We start from the raw sequence: 16,003 nt of genomic DNA on the forward strand, positions 1-16,003 counted from the left end.
ATATATGAACGAGAAGAAAACTGGGCGAAGGAAAAAGTATAATCTATGGAAAAGTACATTGCAATGGTGGTACATAGACACACACACATGCAAGTACATATGTTTCGGTGAATTGACAACTGGCTAGCAAGCGATGATAATTATAAGCTAAATAGACTCATTGATAACTTGGCAGGATTCAGTGAGCTTACAAAACTGATTACGACATTTTTAAAAGCAGGGAAAACGAGACATATGAAAGTAACAACTATTACGTCGAAATAAGCGGAGAAATTATAATGATAGTAATCTATCTTATAAAAAAAAGGCTAAGAAAGATACCACAAATTATTGTGTATTATAGTATATCTATTATATTACTATTATTCGTAATAGTTGACAGTATGTACAGGGACAACTCTGCCGAACAAGTCCTGCTATAGATTATATATCATCTTCTCGGTAATGGGCACATACGATGAAACCATGTGATGGCAGCAATAAAATGGAGCAAGCAAGTAGCCGTCACGGAACGACGTAAAGACAGGCGACCCGTCTGAAGTGAACGATGAACGCACATACATGGCGCGCAGGGAGGCAGGCAGGCAAGGAAAAAAAGAGCTGCGAAATGTTTGCATCACGAGTGTACGGGGGAGCAATTGTCGAAAAACAAACCTCATTACACTTGGGGGGTGCGTTGGAATACTAGCCGCTAATAAACCTAACTGTGCCGTCGCTGACGCTAATGCTAAAGACTGTAAAAAGGCAACGAGAAAATAATAATATACCAGAACTATACATTTAAAAAGAATTTGTGGTCATTGTAATTCCAATATATCGTATTGGTGAAGTATGTGCCACTGAGGGAGCACATCTAATAGTACGGCTTCGATAAAAATAATGATTGTTGTATTGGCCCTGTTAATGAATTTTTCTTTGTTCTTCGTTACTCTAAGATTATTTGTTGATGAATAAAAAAAAAGATAAGCCTGCGGTTAAACTAATATATATTGTCTAATAGTTTGGTTTGCCTATGCATTTGCGTAAATAGTAATATCGTAACAGAAACGAAAGAAAAAAAGAACAGTGAACGTAGTCCAAATATATCTGAACGCATTAGAAATGAAAATTCACAATAGCGATATTGTTTTAGAATGGCTTACAACTTAAAAAAAAGTGATCGCTTCACAAGGCCTTCAGAATTGTTGTGATTTCTGCGGCTACGTTCTAGTGATAATATACGACCTTATTCTATTTGTCTTCTGAACTTCTGCACTACTTCTATGGTTTGTTTTTCTATTGGTCAGGTATTCTACAGCGGGTCGAAATAACCTGAACGCTAAAGACCATATCGTGAAAAGTTGGGAGTGCCTGGACCATAATGAGTAACCAGTGGCCCTCGAAAAGCGATTGTACGTTCTACTGTTAATGCAATTGAAATGGCATAGTTATTCTTACATAAACAACATATTTTAATAAAGATAAAAGGACGAATATGAACATTAAGTGAGAACTTAGATGGATAGCAAACTCCTCAACATTGCAACCCTCCTGCTAGGCCAGAATGTTCTAATAGACCCCTAATTAGCTAACACAATGATACTGCTATTTCTTGAGGACGGAAACGGAAAACTAGATCATACATATGACCACTCAGGTGCAAGCTAGAGGCGTCTCTAAACACACTATAACACGAGATTAATAACCCGCAACGAACATAATATGTAACAGACGGAAATCGTCATAAACAAAGTAGTAGACAATTGAAGATTAGAGTAAAAAGCACAGAGGATATATATATATATATATATATATATATATATATATGCACGAAACAGGACAGAAAATGTGAACGGTTAAGTTCTACTTCGTACGAAGATGAACACCAGTGTACGGTCCATGTAACCTAGTCTATAGCAAAGGCAACGGTGAAAGGGATCGTAAAAAAGATTTGTTTAGTTTACATGTTAAAAGTGGTATATACTTAATATTATCAATAATTATGATAAATACAAACAATAATGTCAAGAGCATACATACATTTTAAATGTAAGTAATATAGTATATATACACAAAATATAAACGAACCAGGAAGATAACGTCGAGAAAATGAAAACACATATAGACATAATTCAATATATATAATAACGGCAACAGCAACAGATTGCGGGAGCTATTCAGTTGTCAAAAATGAGTAAAGATGAGATCGAACCAACATGAATTGATGAATGATAATTATGTTTGATTAAAGAACATCTTATATAGAAATTAGCGTTACGAAGTGCTACTACAAGACTTGCTTACTTACGTCTGCGTCTATGCATGCCACGCGAAGAGCCGGATCAGTGAGAACATTTTTTTAAAGATCCCTGAGAGGTGATCAGTTACGCTGTGGCTACTAGTAACAGGTCCCCACACACCTTAGAAATACTATAGAGAAGGACTCTAATGGGAAATACATAAATAGTTGTAGCACTCAGAAAAAGAGTGGCATGATGGAACTCAAGCCACAAGAGTTAATCATGCTACTAGCAACAGTCCAAGTTACATTGACTCTAATTCTAAGTTCTATATTGAGAATTAGGGACAAACACATAATAACAATAATAACTACTGTCTATCCATCTGTTGGGCGCCACTGCCTTTCTGCTGCAACTTATTATAGAGTCTGCCCATTTTGTATATACATGCACATATAATAAGTATACGTATTCTTATCATCGTTAGAGTTAATAAAGAGCATTATTCATGACACAAACGAAACATATTACAAGTACCCAATCAATATGCTTTTCACGCGACACCGAAACCCGCTGAAATGACGCCCTCTTCATACACAGGTACGATATCCGTCCGAATTTTGCTGCCTCAAACAATAGCCGAATATTCCAAGACGCTACTTGGACAGCACACTGTCACCATCTTCAGCTAGCGATAAAAAAAAAACTACCACGATCATCTTTTACTGAGGATATCTATAGAAAAAAAAGAAGGGGTGGAAATGACGACAGAAAACACCGAATCCCATGAGACATCGTAGCGTAACTTGTGGGCCGTATTAAGTTTATAACAGTTCTACGAATTCTGAAACAGCGTGAAACCGCGCTATAGGCGCCAATTGTCTGTGCGAAACGTATCTATCTTGCTTTGCGTCGAAGCGACTAATCTAGACATAAGCCTCGTTTGCATTCTAGTTAGGGAACGTTTGTTTTGGATAGCGTGACTATGTGTTCTTACGTGAAAATGCAACCATGTGGATCAGAGTTGTTGCAGGCGCCCAATGGCTGAATAAACACTTTTTCTTCGTTATGTGGATTCTTTGAGGTTTTTGTATTTCCTGTATGTGGTGCATAGGCACAATTAGACATTTTACTTATCTATTTGTATACGTACTTTAGTCGCTTCAAAGATGTCTATGCTATTAAATCCGAAGGCACTATGAAAACAACCGAGTAAGTGATGTCCATAGATATTGATTGCTGGAAAATTATCACTCGTTCTTTGTAATTTTCAACTTTTAATTTCAATTTATTACTTTAACAGTAGGTGGCGACATTGTGCTGCTTCACACGGATTGCGATAAGAAGTCAAAACAATTGTGCTTAGTAATACTTTCGATAGATGTAAAATCAAACGAAAGAAACAAAAACGTACGTAATGATAACATTATATGAAGAGGGCCTCTTAACTGTTTCCAATTACATAAAAAAAACACATACATTCATATAATAGTAGGAACCCGCATCCTCTGTCTTACCGGTATATTGACTAATATTAACTTATGTATTTAATTGAGACTATATATATATATATATATATATATATATATACGTTGCAGGTGGATCATGAATATGATGGGCGTTCGATCCGAAACAACATTATATAAACTCGAAATGGAGAATAGTCAAGGATGGAATCGTTTGCTCAGGTCGTTTGTCGCGACGGTTTAAACTGAAATCTTACTTTAATACAACCGGTTACATAATTTAGACTCTGTCTGGGGGAGCCAGAGCTAGTGCAGAACTACTTAGTCTAACTCATGCTCTATATACACATAATGATTTATACACTCGTATATATATATATATATATATATATATATATATATATATTAAAGAGCCGTCCTACAAAAGAACCCCGTGCTGGCTATTGATTTTTAAGACATTAGCAGCACCGGCATCCCGGTCAATCAATCACATCGCGTTGTGTATTTCCTCTGTCACTAAAGACAAGATAACGACAAGACTAAGTGAGAATATGGCATAGATGATGGAGATAGAATCCTGAGGCAAGCTTTTCGTGAAGCCCATAATGAAGTTAACCACCTACCTGCATCTACCGAAATGCTTTTCAGTTGAGCCGCACATCGAAAACGGTTGGGGACCGAACGCTCAGTGCAGATAACCCGGATTGCCCAACAACGGACTCATTCGTTATGAAGCTATGGCGAGAGCAGTCGCTCACATTCGGAATGACGAAAAACAAGCATAAACCTTTTCGAGTCTATGTTCCAAATGTATGAGGTTGTAAGGACTTGTCCTCCATAGAGACCTTTCTCTTCAAAGGATGATGAGCAGTAAGAGGTCAGCGTGGCCTCTTCTCTAAAAATAAAACCAATTTTAAAAAGAGGACGAAGAAACTGCCATAGTTTCTTGATATTTGAAAGCAAAATGGTATGACTGATGACACGCTAGAGAGATAGCACACCCTACAGAACGGGCCGATGTGAAAATAGAAAGACAAATATATAATTCTGCTGATAACGATGAAAACAATAATGCTAATAAGAAAGTGATCATGATTATAACGATGGGAAAACGATTGTGGTTTGGGATAGACGACGTCGCGTTATTAAATTGAAAAGGCTGAGATCAAAGAAAAGACAGGCGATCGAAACGAAGAGAAGGAAGAGAGAAAAAAAATGAATGCAAGGGAAGTTTAGCTTGAAACTTTGTCATTCAGAACACGGCTAATAAATACGCTTATTTATGTAAGTATAAGAACTTAGAGCAGTCTTGGTGTTTTCATTGAGCCTGACAGTTTATATAAGATTAGATACTTTATTAGGTATGAATATATTATGATGGTAGTTCTGATGTGTTTGTTAAGCGGTGAGCGAATGACTTAGCTAGCCAATCATGTGGTTCAGTTTCGAATTGTATATAATAACAACGCATTTAGAGAGAAGTGTATGTTTTCGTTATAAAAATATGTACATAACGTATCTAAAAATATCTAATAGCGCACTAAAAAGCTATGTAACTTATCAAATATATGCAAAAATAGGGAAAGAAGAAGAAAATTATTATAGGAAAAATCAGCGTTTTACTCACATTTGAATATTCGCCATTACTTTTTTTAATTTTCTTCAGTTTATTTTTCGATAAGACACCATATTTTAAGGTTTGTTTATTAGTATCAAGCCCGTGAGTTTAAATAAGAGTAGTAGAAAAAATCATGAAAGATTCGAACCTCTTTCGTGTACGGCTATGCTTAATGGAACACTGTAAAATAACAAAAAAATTATATATTGCGCAAGGGCAAGAACACTTACAGTGCAAGCCTACAACCAGTCTCACAATTTTAGATTCCATTACACATAAATAACAACAACTAAGTGCTACCGTTAGGTACTATCTATCGCGGCCTTAAAATATAAGATCAAAAAGTTTGATGCTTTATTATTACTCGGTGGGTTGAGGTCTTTTGCGCTGCACAATACTACCTCATTTTTTCCTGGTTTATATTTGCAGGTAAATAGTAAACAATGCCGCTTTGTAGTCACGCCTCGGTAGCGCAGTAGGCAGCGCGTCAGTCTCATAATCTGAAGGTCGTGAGTTCGATCCTCACCCGGGGCATAGTTTTCTTTTAATTTCGAAATTTCCATTGCCGTGTGCATTTTAATATACCTGTATATCGACGCTATGATAATATATATTTATTTCTAGAAGAACCTACCAACTTTCTTTCCACAAGGTTGTCTAGAATTTTATGAAGCCATGTTACCAGTTTGATCAGATGGATGCTTTCTCAGTTCATAACATGCATGACCTGCTGTTGAGTGTATTTATTTAGAAAATCAGGCGACGCATCATCTTGTCTATTAATTATTACCGCGTATAAATCTCTACGAAAATTGATTATTGATTTAGCCACACCACTTTTACTTACGTACTTACGTACAACAAGCTACAGCGATTCGTGTTATTTGCAAGTGTTCCTCTTGATCAAAATATCACTTATTAAAAGCAATCCCTTCCTATACTTTGTACGCTTATTTCAATTAAATAATCGTCATCCTTAATTTATTTATGGCGCTCTGGTTATGAAACTTAGCTTCTCCATTTACGCAATGAAGGCTCTTTCGCGCAAAATAAACCTCTAGTGTATAAACCGAACTTTATCGATTACTTTTGTTGCCGTTTTTTCTGTTTGCTTTTTCGTTTGTTAGAGCTAACCTGCGTTAAGAAAGGGGCCGAGCAGTTGTAACACTAATTTAAATTTTTCTGCCATTGGCATCGAACACAATGTTTATTATTTGGGCCATCCGCTAAAAAAGCGGGTTAAGTGTTTTAGTATTTTTGCGAATCTATATGAAAAACATATATGTTGCTAATGATTTCTCTCATAAAAGCTGTTCAAATTGTTATCCTCGATATACCAATTGCGCGATACTTTGTTGCAGAGTTAACTGGAAAATAACTTCAAGCAAATTCGATTGTATCTTATGTTTGGCGGGAGTTGGCTGGCGTTTATCTGGTACCGACTCTTTTCGCCTCGTGGCCTTGCTGGTGCAAGCTGTGTATGTGGTCGTTTTTTTAGATTTCTTGCTAATTTTTATTATTTTATAATTATCTTCAAAGTATTATATTGTGGATTACTTCTTCGTGAGACCGTGCAACTAAGCGCAAAAAATACACGCGAAAATTACTGAAAATTTCAATGTTCTGAGTCGCCATGTTCCTGCCTCACGTGCGATAGCTGAATGGCTTGTAGTTATTCGACGAATCTAAGTTCGACTGGCCATTAGAATTGGTTGTCGGTTTCCAATTGAAAACCGAAGCTGGCCCTCAGCCAGCTTGGTACTGTGAATAAAAAAATTGACGCCTACTTTCTAGATATGATCCCGCAGTTTCTCCTGGAAATCGATTCAATGCGATAGTGACTGTACAGTTTTTGCAGTGCCAAACTTCCAATGTTGGTTAAGTATAACCCACGACCGATTTTTTGTTAAGTACAGCAGGGTTTTTTGAAGCACTTTGATGCATCTGAATATAACGAGCGTTTAAAGGAGTTTCTAGTTTAGGATAAGGCTAATCAGCTGTAAATACAAAATGTGTTTCTCGGTGGTTTTTCTCGACGCGATTTATATGCACGTTACGATTTCTGTGAAGAAAACTCCATAGCCAGGCGTCGTGATGCACTCTAGATCGACGAACGGTTAAAGCAAATGCATTGAGAGAGCCTATAGAATTCACACCGGTGTATTTCATGAAGTGTATGACGATCCCTATAGGTAATCTTTCGTCCTCCCGTCTTTTACGAGTGTAAATTATTCGTACCCCGCAAGGCAGTGTTTATGTTGTTACAGTGCATTACATCCTTTAATCTTATTGCGATGTCTATCTCAATTCGTGTTTTGATTTTTTATGTTAAAATTTTCAGAATTCTAATTTAATATGGCGGACTGGTCCGAAGAGGTACAAGAATCAGCACCTGTTGTGGCTGCTGAGATAATTGACATTAAGCTATTCGGCCGTTGGTCATCCGCCGACGTTGAGGTTAAGGACATTGGCCTGCAGGACTACATCGCTGTCAAGGTACGTACATGCAAGCTGTGCATGTTTGTGTCTCTAAGGAAAGAGGCAAATCGAAAATGTGCGCACGCAATTCAGTCTCATGAAACGTGAGTAGTTTTTGTCAGTACACAGGATGTGTTTTTGATAAAAGCAGTTCGCAATGTACAATACAATGGTGGCTCTATTTTGGATCATAGGCGGACAAATTAGATGGAAGACACGCTTAGAATTTGGATCTAAACCTTTCTCTTAGTTTGTTATCTTATTAACATTATAAATTATAATCATAATGATTGGTTATAATACAAACGCTTACATGCCTGTATGGCATTTTCAGTTACGTACGGAAGAAGGCCGTATACATCCCTTTTCCGAACTAGTTCGTGCTTATCGATTACGAAATCGGGATCGTACTTCATTACAAAACCCATTACGAATTTCGGCGTCTCGTCATGTTGTTTCGCTTTTTTTATAGGAAAAACATGCCAAATACCTGCCGCACTCATCCGGTCGTTACGCAGCCAAACGCTTTCGCAAGGCGCAGTGCCCCATCGTTGAGCGGCTTACGAACTCGATGATGATGCACGGCCGCAACAATGGCAAGAAGATTCTCGCCGTGCGTATTATCAAGCACGCATTTGAGATCATCCACTTGCTGACGGGTGAAAACCCGCTCCAGATTCTCGTAAATGCAATCATCAATGCCGGACCTCGTGAAGACTCGACCCGTATCGGTCGTGCTGGTACTGTACGACGTCAAGCCGTCGATGTGTCGCCGCTACGTCGGGTGAACCAAGCTATCTGGCTTCTGTGCACCGGAGCCCGGGAAGCCGCCTTCCGTAACATCAAGACCATTGCTGAGTGCCTCGCCGATGAGCTCATAAACGCTTCAAAGGGATCGTCCAACTCGTATGCGATTAAAAAAAAGGACGAACTCGAGCGTGTCGCCAAGTCGAACCGTTAAGTCGTGCATGGACGAAAAGACGATACAGACACGGGAAAACAACTTGACAACTGTTGTTTCTTACATGAAAATGTGTGCTGGACTATGTCGTTGGCTGCTATTGGTCACAGTAAAGGCCATCGTCACCATGGCGGCGGTGGTGGCCAGAAACTTGTCGCGAAGTGGGATTTAATAATAAAACGTCCATGTGCGGCTTTAAGCACACTAATTTGGCATGAGTTTTGTGTTGGACAATTAGAGAGTGTTCAGCAAATTTTGTTTTTTGCAAATAGATTTTTTTTGTGGAATATTTGCTTTTGTAGGAAATGTAGAAGCGGTTTAGCTTAAATTTTTGGTAGGGTGATTGAAACGGGCTACGCAGATATATTTGACAGTAACCTGGTTTTTACAGTTTAAAAAGCAATATTTAATGACAGAGTCCAATTCGCAGATATATAATACGTGGGTTTATGCTTCTGTTCAATATATAAAATTGTAAATATCCGGTATGATTATGATAAAATGAGGCGTAATGGGAAACGGTTTGTGGTACTATCGTAAACGACGTGTTGAAAAATAATTTAGAAAATGTACCAGCTAGCTTCTTTAGAGTGTAAGTAAATAATACGCTGTAGCTTACTACTGAAGCCGCATTATAAGCAATCCACTGTGATTATTACACTAGGTGTTGTTCAGCCACAATGGCCGATAGTAATCACAATCAAATCATGTTTACATTAGATACCTAAAAGGTTATTAGTATGATTTCGACCATGAAGTCTACACATTTCTGCCCTAATGATGGTCCTGCTAGCCAACATCTACGGGTAGCATACTTCGAACGGCTTGTTGTTTTGAAAATAACAGTTCGGTTAGCAAGCGCGTCCCATCTTTTTTTTTTTTTTTTATATTAGATCTCCTCTATCCGCTTTTTGTTAACGGCAATAGAACACTTCAGAGCATTCAAAATGAATGTTATCAATTTTAGTGGTAACGTTTGGTAAGCAATTTATTTCGTATATTGATTTCTACAGGCAATTTTATTGTAATGAAACATCTAATATCATTGTCATTGGTTTATCTCAACATACCGTTTGAAGCCAAAATTTAACATATTTTTTATTACGAAATTCAGTGTGTGTGTCATCTTGATCATCGATGACCTTCTGCGATTGAGTAACTATTTTTGCGTCAATTCGTGTGACACTCAAGCATCGAACTGTTTTTGTACTTAGCCTTCTTAAAACGGCTTACAATTGTTTGGTAAAACATAGTTGGTAATTTGGCGAAATCTTAGCTACTCATTTTCACAATAATCTGGTCTATTTCTCCCGTAGTTGGTCGACCACTATGAGATGATATGGATGGAGAGTGAAATTTCCGGAGCAAGATCAAGAGAACCGTCTCTGAGCCGTTTGTTCTGATAACGCATTTTGACCATAAATATCAACCATTTCTTTTATGGGCCTAGACAGCACGTATGCCCCTATGGTAATCAAATTGTGGAGTATAGTGAATTTGTGCAGAAGTTTTACTCATCTTTAAGGCGATTTCTCTTGAGTCTGAACAAAAGCACTACAAGGAATTAGCACACCTGCTCAATGTCAGCTTTCAAATCCTGTCTTTATGCTATTAGCTAAGCACGACTCCTGCTATGTGTTTGAGATGTGTGGCATGACGTCATCTATACCTTTTCGACAACCCAATATGTTCTCAAAGTACGAAAAATATTTGCGTGATTTTTAAGATATGTTTTTTATTCTTTCTAATTCATAATGAATAAAATAGTATTTCATATATATATAGATATATATATATATATATGGAGCAGTATGGAGTAGTTCATAAAAGATTTTAGTTAGACGAGGGTGCCCTAAATAGGACTGGAAGACAACTAGTACAGTCCGTTCGATTCGACTATGTACATACTCGACAATGCCATACGCTCTATGCAGCTAGCAGCCTCCACAGAGTTCAGAGTAGCGAACTTAAATTGGTCCCTCGAAGCGTCTGCTCAATTGCCTCACGACCTCGTTTCTGGATAACTTGTCGAATCTTTTCTAGATTTCTTCAGTTGTAAATATACGGAAAATATGGAAATTGCATTAGCGACCTTAATAAGGAAAATTAAAATTAACAATGTGAAACCTTATGTATATTACAAAACGATGGGCTTGACCCTTAAGACTAGTTAGCTTCTATGTGCGAACAAAAGATACATTAATAATTAACGACCTACATTCGTAACGTATCTATATTTCAATATTTACATACAAGGTTTTTGAAGCACAACCGCATTGTAATTTTTTGATGCCCTAGGTAAATGTGACTTTATTACGTCCATATAGCTGACTCATATTTTGCTTTTTGTGACTGTTGCAAAAAGAGTGTTAGTTACATATTGCTGAAAAATATAATGGCAAAAGAGGCTTAAAATAAGCTTGGTCATTCACCTATCGATAAGGAATCGTTGCGTTAACGTTCGCGCGAGTTTGTTGAGGGCCCCAGCTCCCGTAAGATTGGTCACACGTAGATGGCCGAGTTCAGTCACTTCGAAATATACCAGAGCCACTGTGCCTGCAAGTATCTGGTACGGTATCATACATCTTTGTTAATTTGTTAATGTTACTCACTGTTATTTAAAATGGTTGTATAAGAAAGTTTCTACAGTTCCTAAGTTGCGACCTACCAATGAGGCTGAATCGATGCCAGATCGGTGTAGTGGTTCGCTAATTTTTTGATTCCCCAATAGTCCACGTGCTACGATTTATTAAAGCAGATACGCTCCTTGCCCCCCAGATACACCTCCTATATACGCTTAATTAAACTTCAACTTACATTTGCATACAGGCGAATTTTGGCAACGAGTCGTTCCAGAATTGCAGACACCGATCCTCGAATACGCAGAACTCGCGGTTCACGTTTGAGGCGAAACTTGGCCTCAACAACGACATTGCGAAAAGCCAACCCCGCGTCCATTGTCAAGTTTTGTCTGCTACTTGAGATCAATGCGGGGCCTTGCCTTTCCAGGCTGAGCAGGTTACGAATGGTAATCTAAATAAACCACTGGCATTTTTTAGTGTTAAATAAACTGATTTCGGCCGTTTAGATCCTTCTATAGATTTCTATTCTTAACTGCAATGAAGCTGGAATTTTTATTAATACTCCTATTCGTTAACATTGGGCCAATTTCTCTAAGGTCTCAAGCATAAGATTTCTTCAGAATGTTATACGAAATACAAAATTTTCTTTGTTCAGAAAGTGAAAAACATCCGTATTTTTTTTAAAAACATATATATTTTTATTAGGGGAAATTATGGCTGTTTTTATTTTTTTTGAAATTGAAATAGCACTCAAGACTTCGAGCGATCTCTTATTTCAGCAGCGAGAAACTAAAACGAGGGAGAAACAAAAACTCTGTCTATAAATAGAACAGACAAATAGATCTCTGATCTTTATTTGCTACGTATTTGAAAACTGTTAACGGAAAAGTATGTCTACAAGTACGAAACACCGACAGAAAAATTACAAATGCAAAATACGCGCTAATCTTGTCATCTTTCTGGCTAATTGTTCAAATGATGCTGGCAGCTAATGATATATATTTTATCCAAACAAGCATTTTATCAATTCTTGCAAACAATGCGTATGGAGAACATTAAGCATCAGTTTGTCTATGGATTTACATACATGCACAAATGTTCAATTCACTATGAATTATTATAGAGAGCTTACAAATACGATGGTCTTTCTTTGTTTCTGTTGTACCTAAACAGTCTATTACCATTTAGATTCCACATAATTGAAACCGGTTGTTTATGCTAAATCAGTTCGAGCGAAGTTCCATAAAGAGGAACGAAAGCAAAGGAAGTGAGGCCCATTATTCTGGATAGAATTTAGGGAGAAACTTCGAACTATGTCTAGAATCTTACGTCATGCACAACGATTTTCTGCGTAACCATGTCATCAAGCCGAAGCGGATCCAAGCGCATTCGAATCCTTGTTGTGTTTTTTACATTGTTGAGCGCATCGTCAAAAATCTGATCTGCATTCTGCGCTAAAATGGCCATCGGCCGTTTCGGATCATAGAAAACAATACATCGAAGAAAAGCTCATTAGTAATGTGTTTAGTTGGCAAGTTTAGACAATCATAGATCGACTGCTCTATTCTTGGTACTTCGGTAATTCATAGCAGGATAGAACTATCGTGTAGATGACAATAATTAATTATGGTCATGCTTAAATCTTGAATAATATAATACTACTAGTTTTGTAATATTCCTGCATGACCGCTTGAGCTTTGTTGACTTAATGGTGCGTTTGTTTTGAGCACTTATAGGACACTTTGGTAAGAAAAAAAGTATTAAATTTATAAGATTGCAACTGTCAGTAGACTGCCTAATATTCTAATCAATAATGTGCAACTGTTTTTCCAGCGAAACGTAGATCTAGAGATAAGTAAAGGCGGCAAGGCCTCTTTTTTTCTTAATTGATATGTAGGTGAACTAATCGCCCATTATCATTAACTTCAGTTGATAGCAGTTTATTGAGAGGTTCGAAAAGTCTCGGGAGTTTCGGTGTCAATCAATTAAAAACTTTTAAGTTATCTTGTTAAGTCACTCGATTTCTAAAGAAGAAATTAAGCGACGGACATTTGTGGTAGAATTCTCCCGTTCTGTAGTTGACTATTATACACTGACAACCAGCTCATTTAACTAGACTAACTAAATGATTTGAGTTTTGGTATTAGACAGCTCGTAGCTAGTCTGTACAGACTTTAAATTCTGCAGCCTCTAATCGCACACATGAAAGACGCTACAGCATGCTTAGTGAAATCAAGTAATGAACGAATTACCATGATCGATCCTGCAGCCGTGTTATCTTCGTTTTACCGACTAAGATCGTTGTCTATTTCATCATGGTACGTTGATTGACCCACATAATGAAGCTGAACGATTGGTCCACGTTCGAATTGTACTTCACTGCTTATGGATGTCGTATTATAAAATGTAAAAGTTTGGTGTCTCAATACAACATGAAAATTTTCCAGTGACTTACCATAGGCTGCAGCCTCAATTACAAATACGAGATATATCGTCACACACGTAGTCTTTCCTGTGGAGCAGGCACGTCTAGAAGTGGACTTTGACGCTGGTGGCGCCAGTGTCGAAAAATTATATGAATAATGATAACCCATTATGTGTATTTTAGCAGCAGGTGGCTACTGAGCGTGGAAGATTATTTAGCTTTGCGTACACTTATTTAGGTGCAGTTGACACACACAGTAATGTAGACACACTATAATCCTTGCCCTTCGCCATGCGCGAGGTCCACAGTAGCTATTGCCATTGCTTGATTACTGTTACGTAAAACTTGTGTTATCGCTGTTGCTCTTATTGTCAGAAAAAAGCGCAAGATAAGTGAGTTATATTATCTTTCGATATATGATTAAATCGAATCCAACTGACTAGCCACTAGTCAATCTACTCTTTAACAAATCGACAATTCTTAGTTCTTGATGTGCCGTGTAGGATTTGTCTTTTGCCCTACATTTATCAATCGTCAGTATCAGCACTAAACACGGAAAAATGTAAACGAGCATCCATGTCACCTTTCGGCATACGCACGATCTATCTCGAGCGAAGTCACAGATTCGCACCTTTCCTAGTGACACGACACTAAACAATGGCAATTCGTGAAAGATTAGTTATATGGCTTCAGCCTGGCGTGAAGTTATTGCTGTCCAGTCACAAATAGACACTCAATATCGAAAGATGAATAATACGTGATACTGTGCCAGTTGATATTGGTTTAACAGTCGCTGTTGCTGTGGAGCGCCTCCACGAGCTGAGATCGTTTGGCAGCGTGCTCACGCACTGAGGATTGTAAACAAGTAAGACACACGATAAGCAAGAGGGGGGTGCGGGCTAATCTCTGATAGAAGTGTTTTCCCTGTTGCGATTGTGAGTCTGAGCAAAAATGTATGTCTATATACACCAATACTGGGTGACCAGAGAAAAACCTGCATTACTCCAAGCTATCGCCTGGGCAAGACCCGCCTAAATCGATTTGTTCCTTGGCTAGGGCAAACAGTGGCAACACGTTTGCTGTCATGTGCGATGGTCTTTGGACTGGTATAGAGTGCTGGCTGCAAAAAAGTTCTTTGTGTGTATATAATCAACAAAAAAAAAACAGCTACAACCAGAAAATATGCAAAGAATAGGCACGCATGGTGAGGATGATTTTTAAAGTTGCCACCTAACTGGTTACAGTGGTAACGGTGGCTCGAAATAGACGGGCATATATAGATCATCGAATAAACGTACGTGGCGAAGGCGGCCCTCAGAAGGTAGCTCTGCAAGATGATGCTATAGACGGGTTGAGGAAGAAGGGTGACTGCAAGACGTAGATCAGTATGTAACGCTCAGGACATCGAAAGCTCTGAAAATACAAACAAAACAAAATACTTTTTGACAATGAAACGGATTTTAACGATGGGAGCAAGCAATTAAGGCATGCAGAGACTGAGAGACTGGGTAGATTGCAAAACAAAGTTGATGTAATTGAAATGAGTATGTAATAGGTGTACATGCTAGGTGTACTATGCACGAATGAGAAATTCCGCGGTGAAGTAACATGAAGACTGTTGTTATGAGTCTTTGCAACCAAATGTGATTATATATCATCTGATATTTCCTATCATATTAAGATAAGTTTTTTTAGTGAGCCTGTTCTTCGATCCAGATCCATTGGCCCCTTCATTGCTCGTATTTTTTCGCTGATCCACTCTGCGTAACTCATAATTCATATGCATCTCCACTGCTTGAACGACGTAATCATACACATTCAATGTGTCACGCAAGCTTTGAGCTTTGACTCTTATATGAAGTAGAGTTGATCCATATGGTATTAGTAGGCCATTGTAGTGCCTCATTCACTTGCGTACCGATTCTACCATGCCTAATATTATCTTTGAATACCGCACTCGGCAAGTGTTAAGTACATAAGCTTGTTCATATATATATATATAAATGGTCGTGTAAGGCGCTTAATAAAACGCGGCCAAAACGCTATTGTGTGTATGCGACAGGCAGCTTAGCTGGTCGACCAAATGGGTACCCAGAACTCAGTAAATGTTGAAGTAGAAGAATTGCTGCAGTTTCTTATTTGACCTGTTCTGCTCCTTCAGTCATGCTTTTAAGCTGTATGTACACAAGCTTCTGCTAATACCGTGTCCAGATACCCGTTTGTGAAGGAGACTATGATAAACTTTTTAGCATGC

General features: G+C 38.0%; 3 protein-coding genes and 1 non-coding gene across 25 annotated transcripts in view; 3 read left to right on the forward strand and 1 right to left on the reverse strand.

The window, feature by feature from the left end:
* Positions 1-4,988, forward strand: part of numb (NUMB endocytic adaptor protein) — a 58,175-nt gene extending 53,187 nt beyond the window's left edge. For 15 of the 20 annotated variants that reach the window (XM_022795183.2, XM_022795180.2, XM_022795179.2 and 12 more), the window contains one exon: positions 4,334-4,988. In XM_022795183.2, the coding sequence (XP_022650918.1) occupies positions 4,334-4,501 (168 nt within the window). In that variant the 3' untranslated portion in view covers positions 4,502-4,988. Of the gene's footprint in view, positions 1-1,286; positions 3,295-3,817 lie in introns of those variants that run through there. The other 5 variants (XR_002671553.2, XR_002671554.2, XM_022795177.2 and 2 more) reach the window with 5 other exon arrangements.
* Positions 4,989-5,764: 776 nt separating this feature from the next.
* TRNAM-CAU (transfer RNA methionine (anticodon CAU)) lies at positions 5,765-5,837 on the forward strand. The gene has a single exon. It is a non-coding gene; the product is annotated as a tRNA-Met (tRNA).
* Positions 5,838-6,622: 785 nt separating this feature from the next.
* Positions 6,623-8,950, forward strand: LOC111244780 (small ribosomal subunit protein uS7). The gene is made up of 3 exons (XM_022792188.2): positions 6,623-6,781; positions 7,645-7,799; positions 8,254-8,950. Exons 2-3 carry the CDS (start codon positions 7,659-7,661, stop codon positions 8,740-8,742), a joined length of 630 nt encoding a protein of 209 aa, XP_022647923.1. The 5' UTR covers positions 6,623-6,781; positions 7,645-7,658; the 3' UTR covers positions 8,743-8,950.
* Positions 8,951-10,457: 1,507 nt separating this feature from the next.
* Positions 10,458-15,162, reverse strand: LOC111244779 (uncharacterized). Of its 3 annotated transcripts, none has more exons than XM_022792184.2 (5): positions 15,048-15,162; positions 12,654-12,778; positions 11,560-11,775; positions 11,175-11,308; positions 10,458-10,789 (listed from the first exon to the last, which is right to left on the reverse strand). In XM_022792184.2, the coding sequence occupies exons 2-5, from the start codon at positions 12,711-12,713 to the stop codon at positions 10,696-10,698; spliced, it is 504 nt and encodes a 167-aa protein (XP_022647919.1). In that variant the 5' UTR covers positions 12,714-12,778; positions 15,048-15,162; the 3' UTR covers positions 10,458-10,695. The 3 variants fall into 3 exon arrangements, with proteins under 3 accessions (XP_022647919.1, XP_022647917.1, XP_022647922.1); XM_022792182.2 differs by lacking the exon at positions 15,048-15,162 and adding an exon at positions 13,780-15,002; XM_022792187.2 differs by lacking the exon at positions 15,048-15,162 and adding an exon at positions 13,577-13,760.
* Positions 15,163-16,003: the final 841 nt, after the last annotated feature.

Source organism: Varroa destructor, unplaced genomic scaffold, assembly GCF_002443255.2.
Source record: "Varroa destructor unplaced genomic scaffold, Vdes_3.0 BEIS01000002.1, whole genome shotgun sequence".
NCBI lineage: Eukaryota > Metazoa > Arthropoda > Arachnida > Mesostigmata > Varroidae > Varroa > Varroa destructor.

Bases quoted from the DNA above. Each gene is read 5' to 3' on its own strand.
- LOC111244780 (XM_022792188.2), top strand. From the start codon at position 7,659: ATGGCGGACTGGTCCGAAGAGGTACAAGAATCAGCACCTGTTGTGGCT. The intron at 7,800-8,253 runs GTACGTACATGC...CTTTTTTTATAG, and splicing joins AGGACTACATCGCTGTCAAG to GAAAAACATGCCAAATACCT.
- LOC111244779 (XM_022792182.2), bottom strand. From the start codon at position 13,918: ATGGGTTATCATTATTCATATAATTTTTCGACACTGGCGCCACCAGCG. The intron at 11,776-12,653 runs GTAAGATTCTAG...TGGTTTATTTAG, and splicing joins AGAAAATCGTTGTGCATGAC to ATTACCATTCGTAACCTGCT. The intron at 10,790-11,174 runs GTGAATGACCAA...TTACAACTGAAG, and splicing joins CAACGATTCCTTATCGATAG to AAATCTAGAAAAGATTCGAC.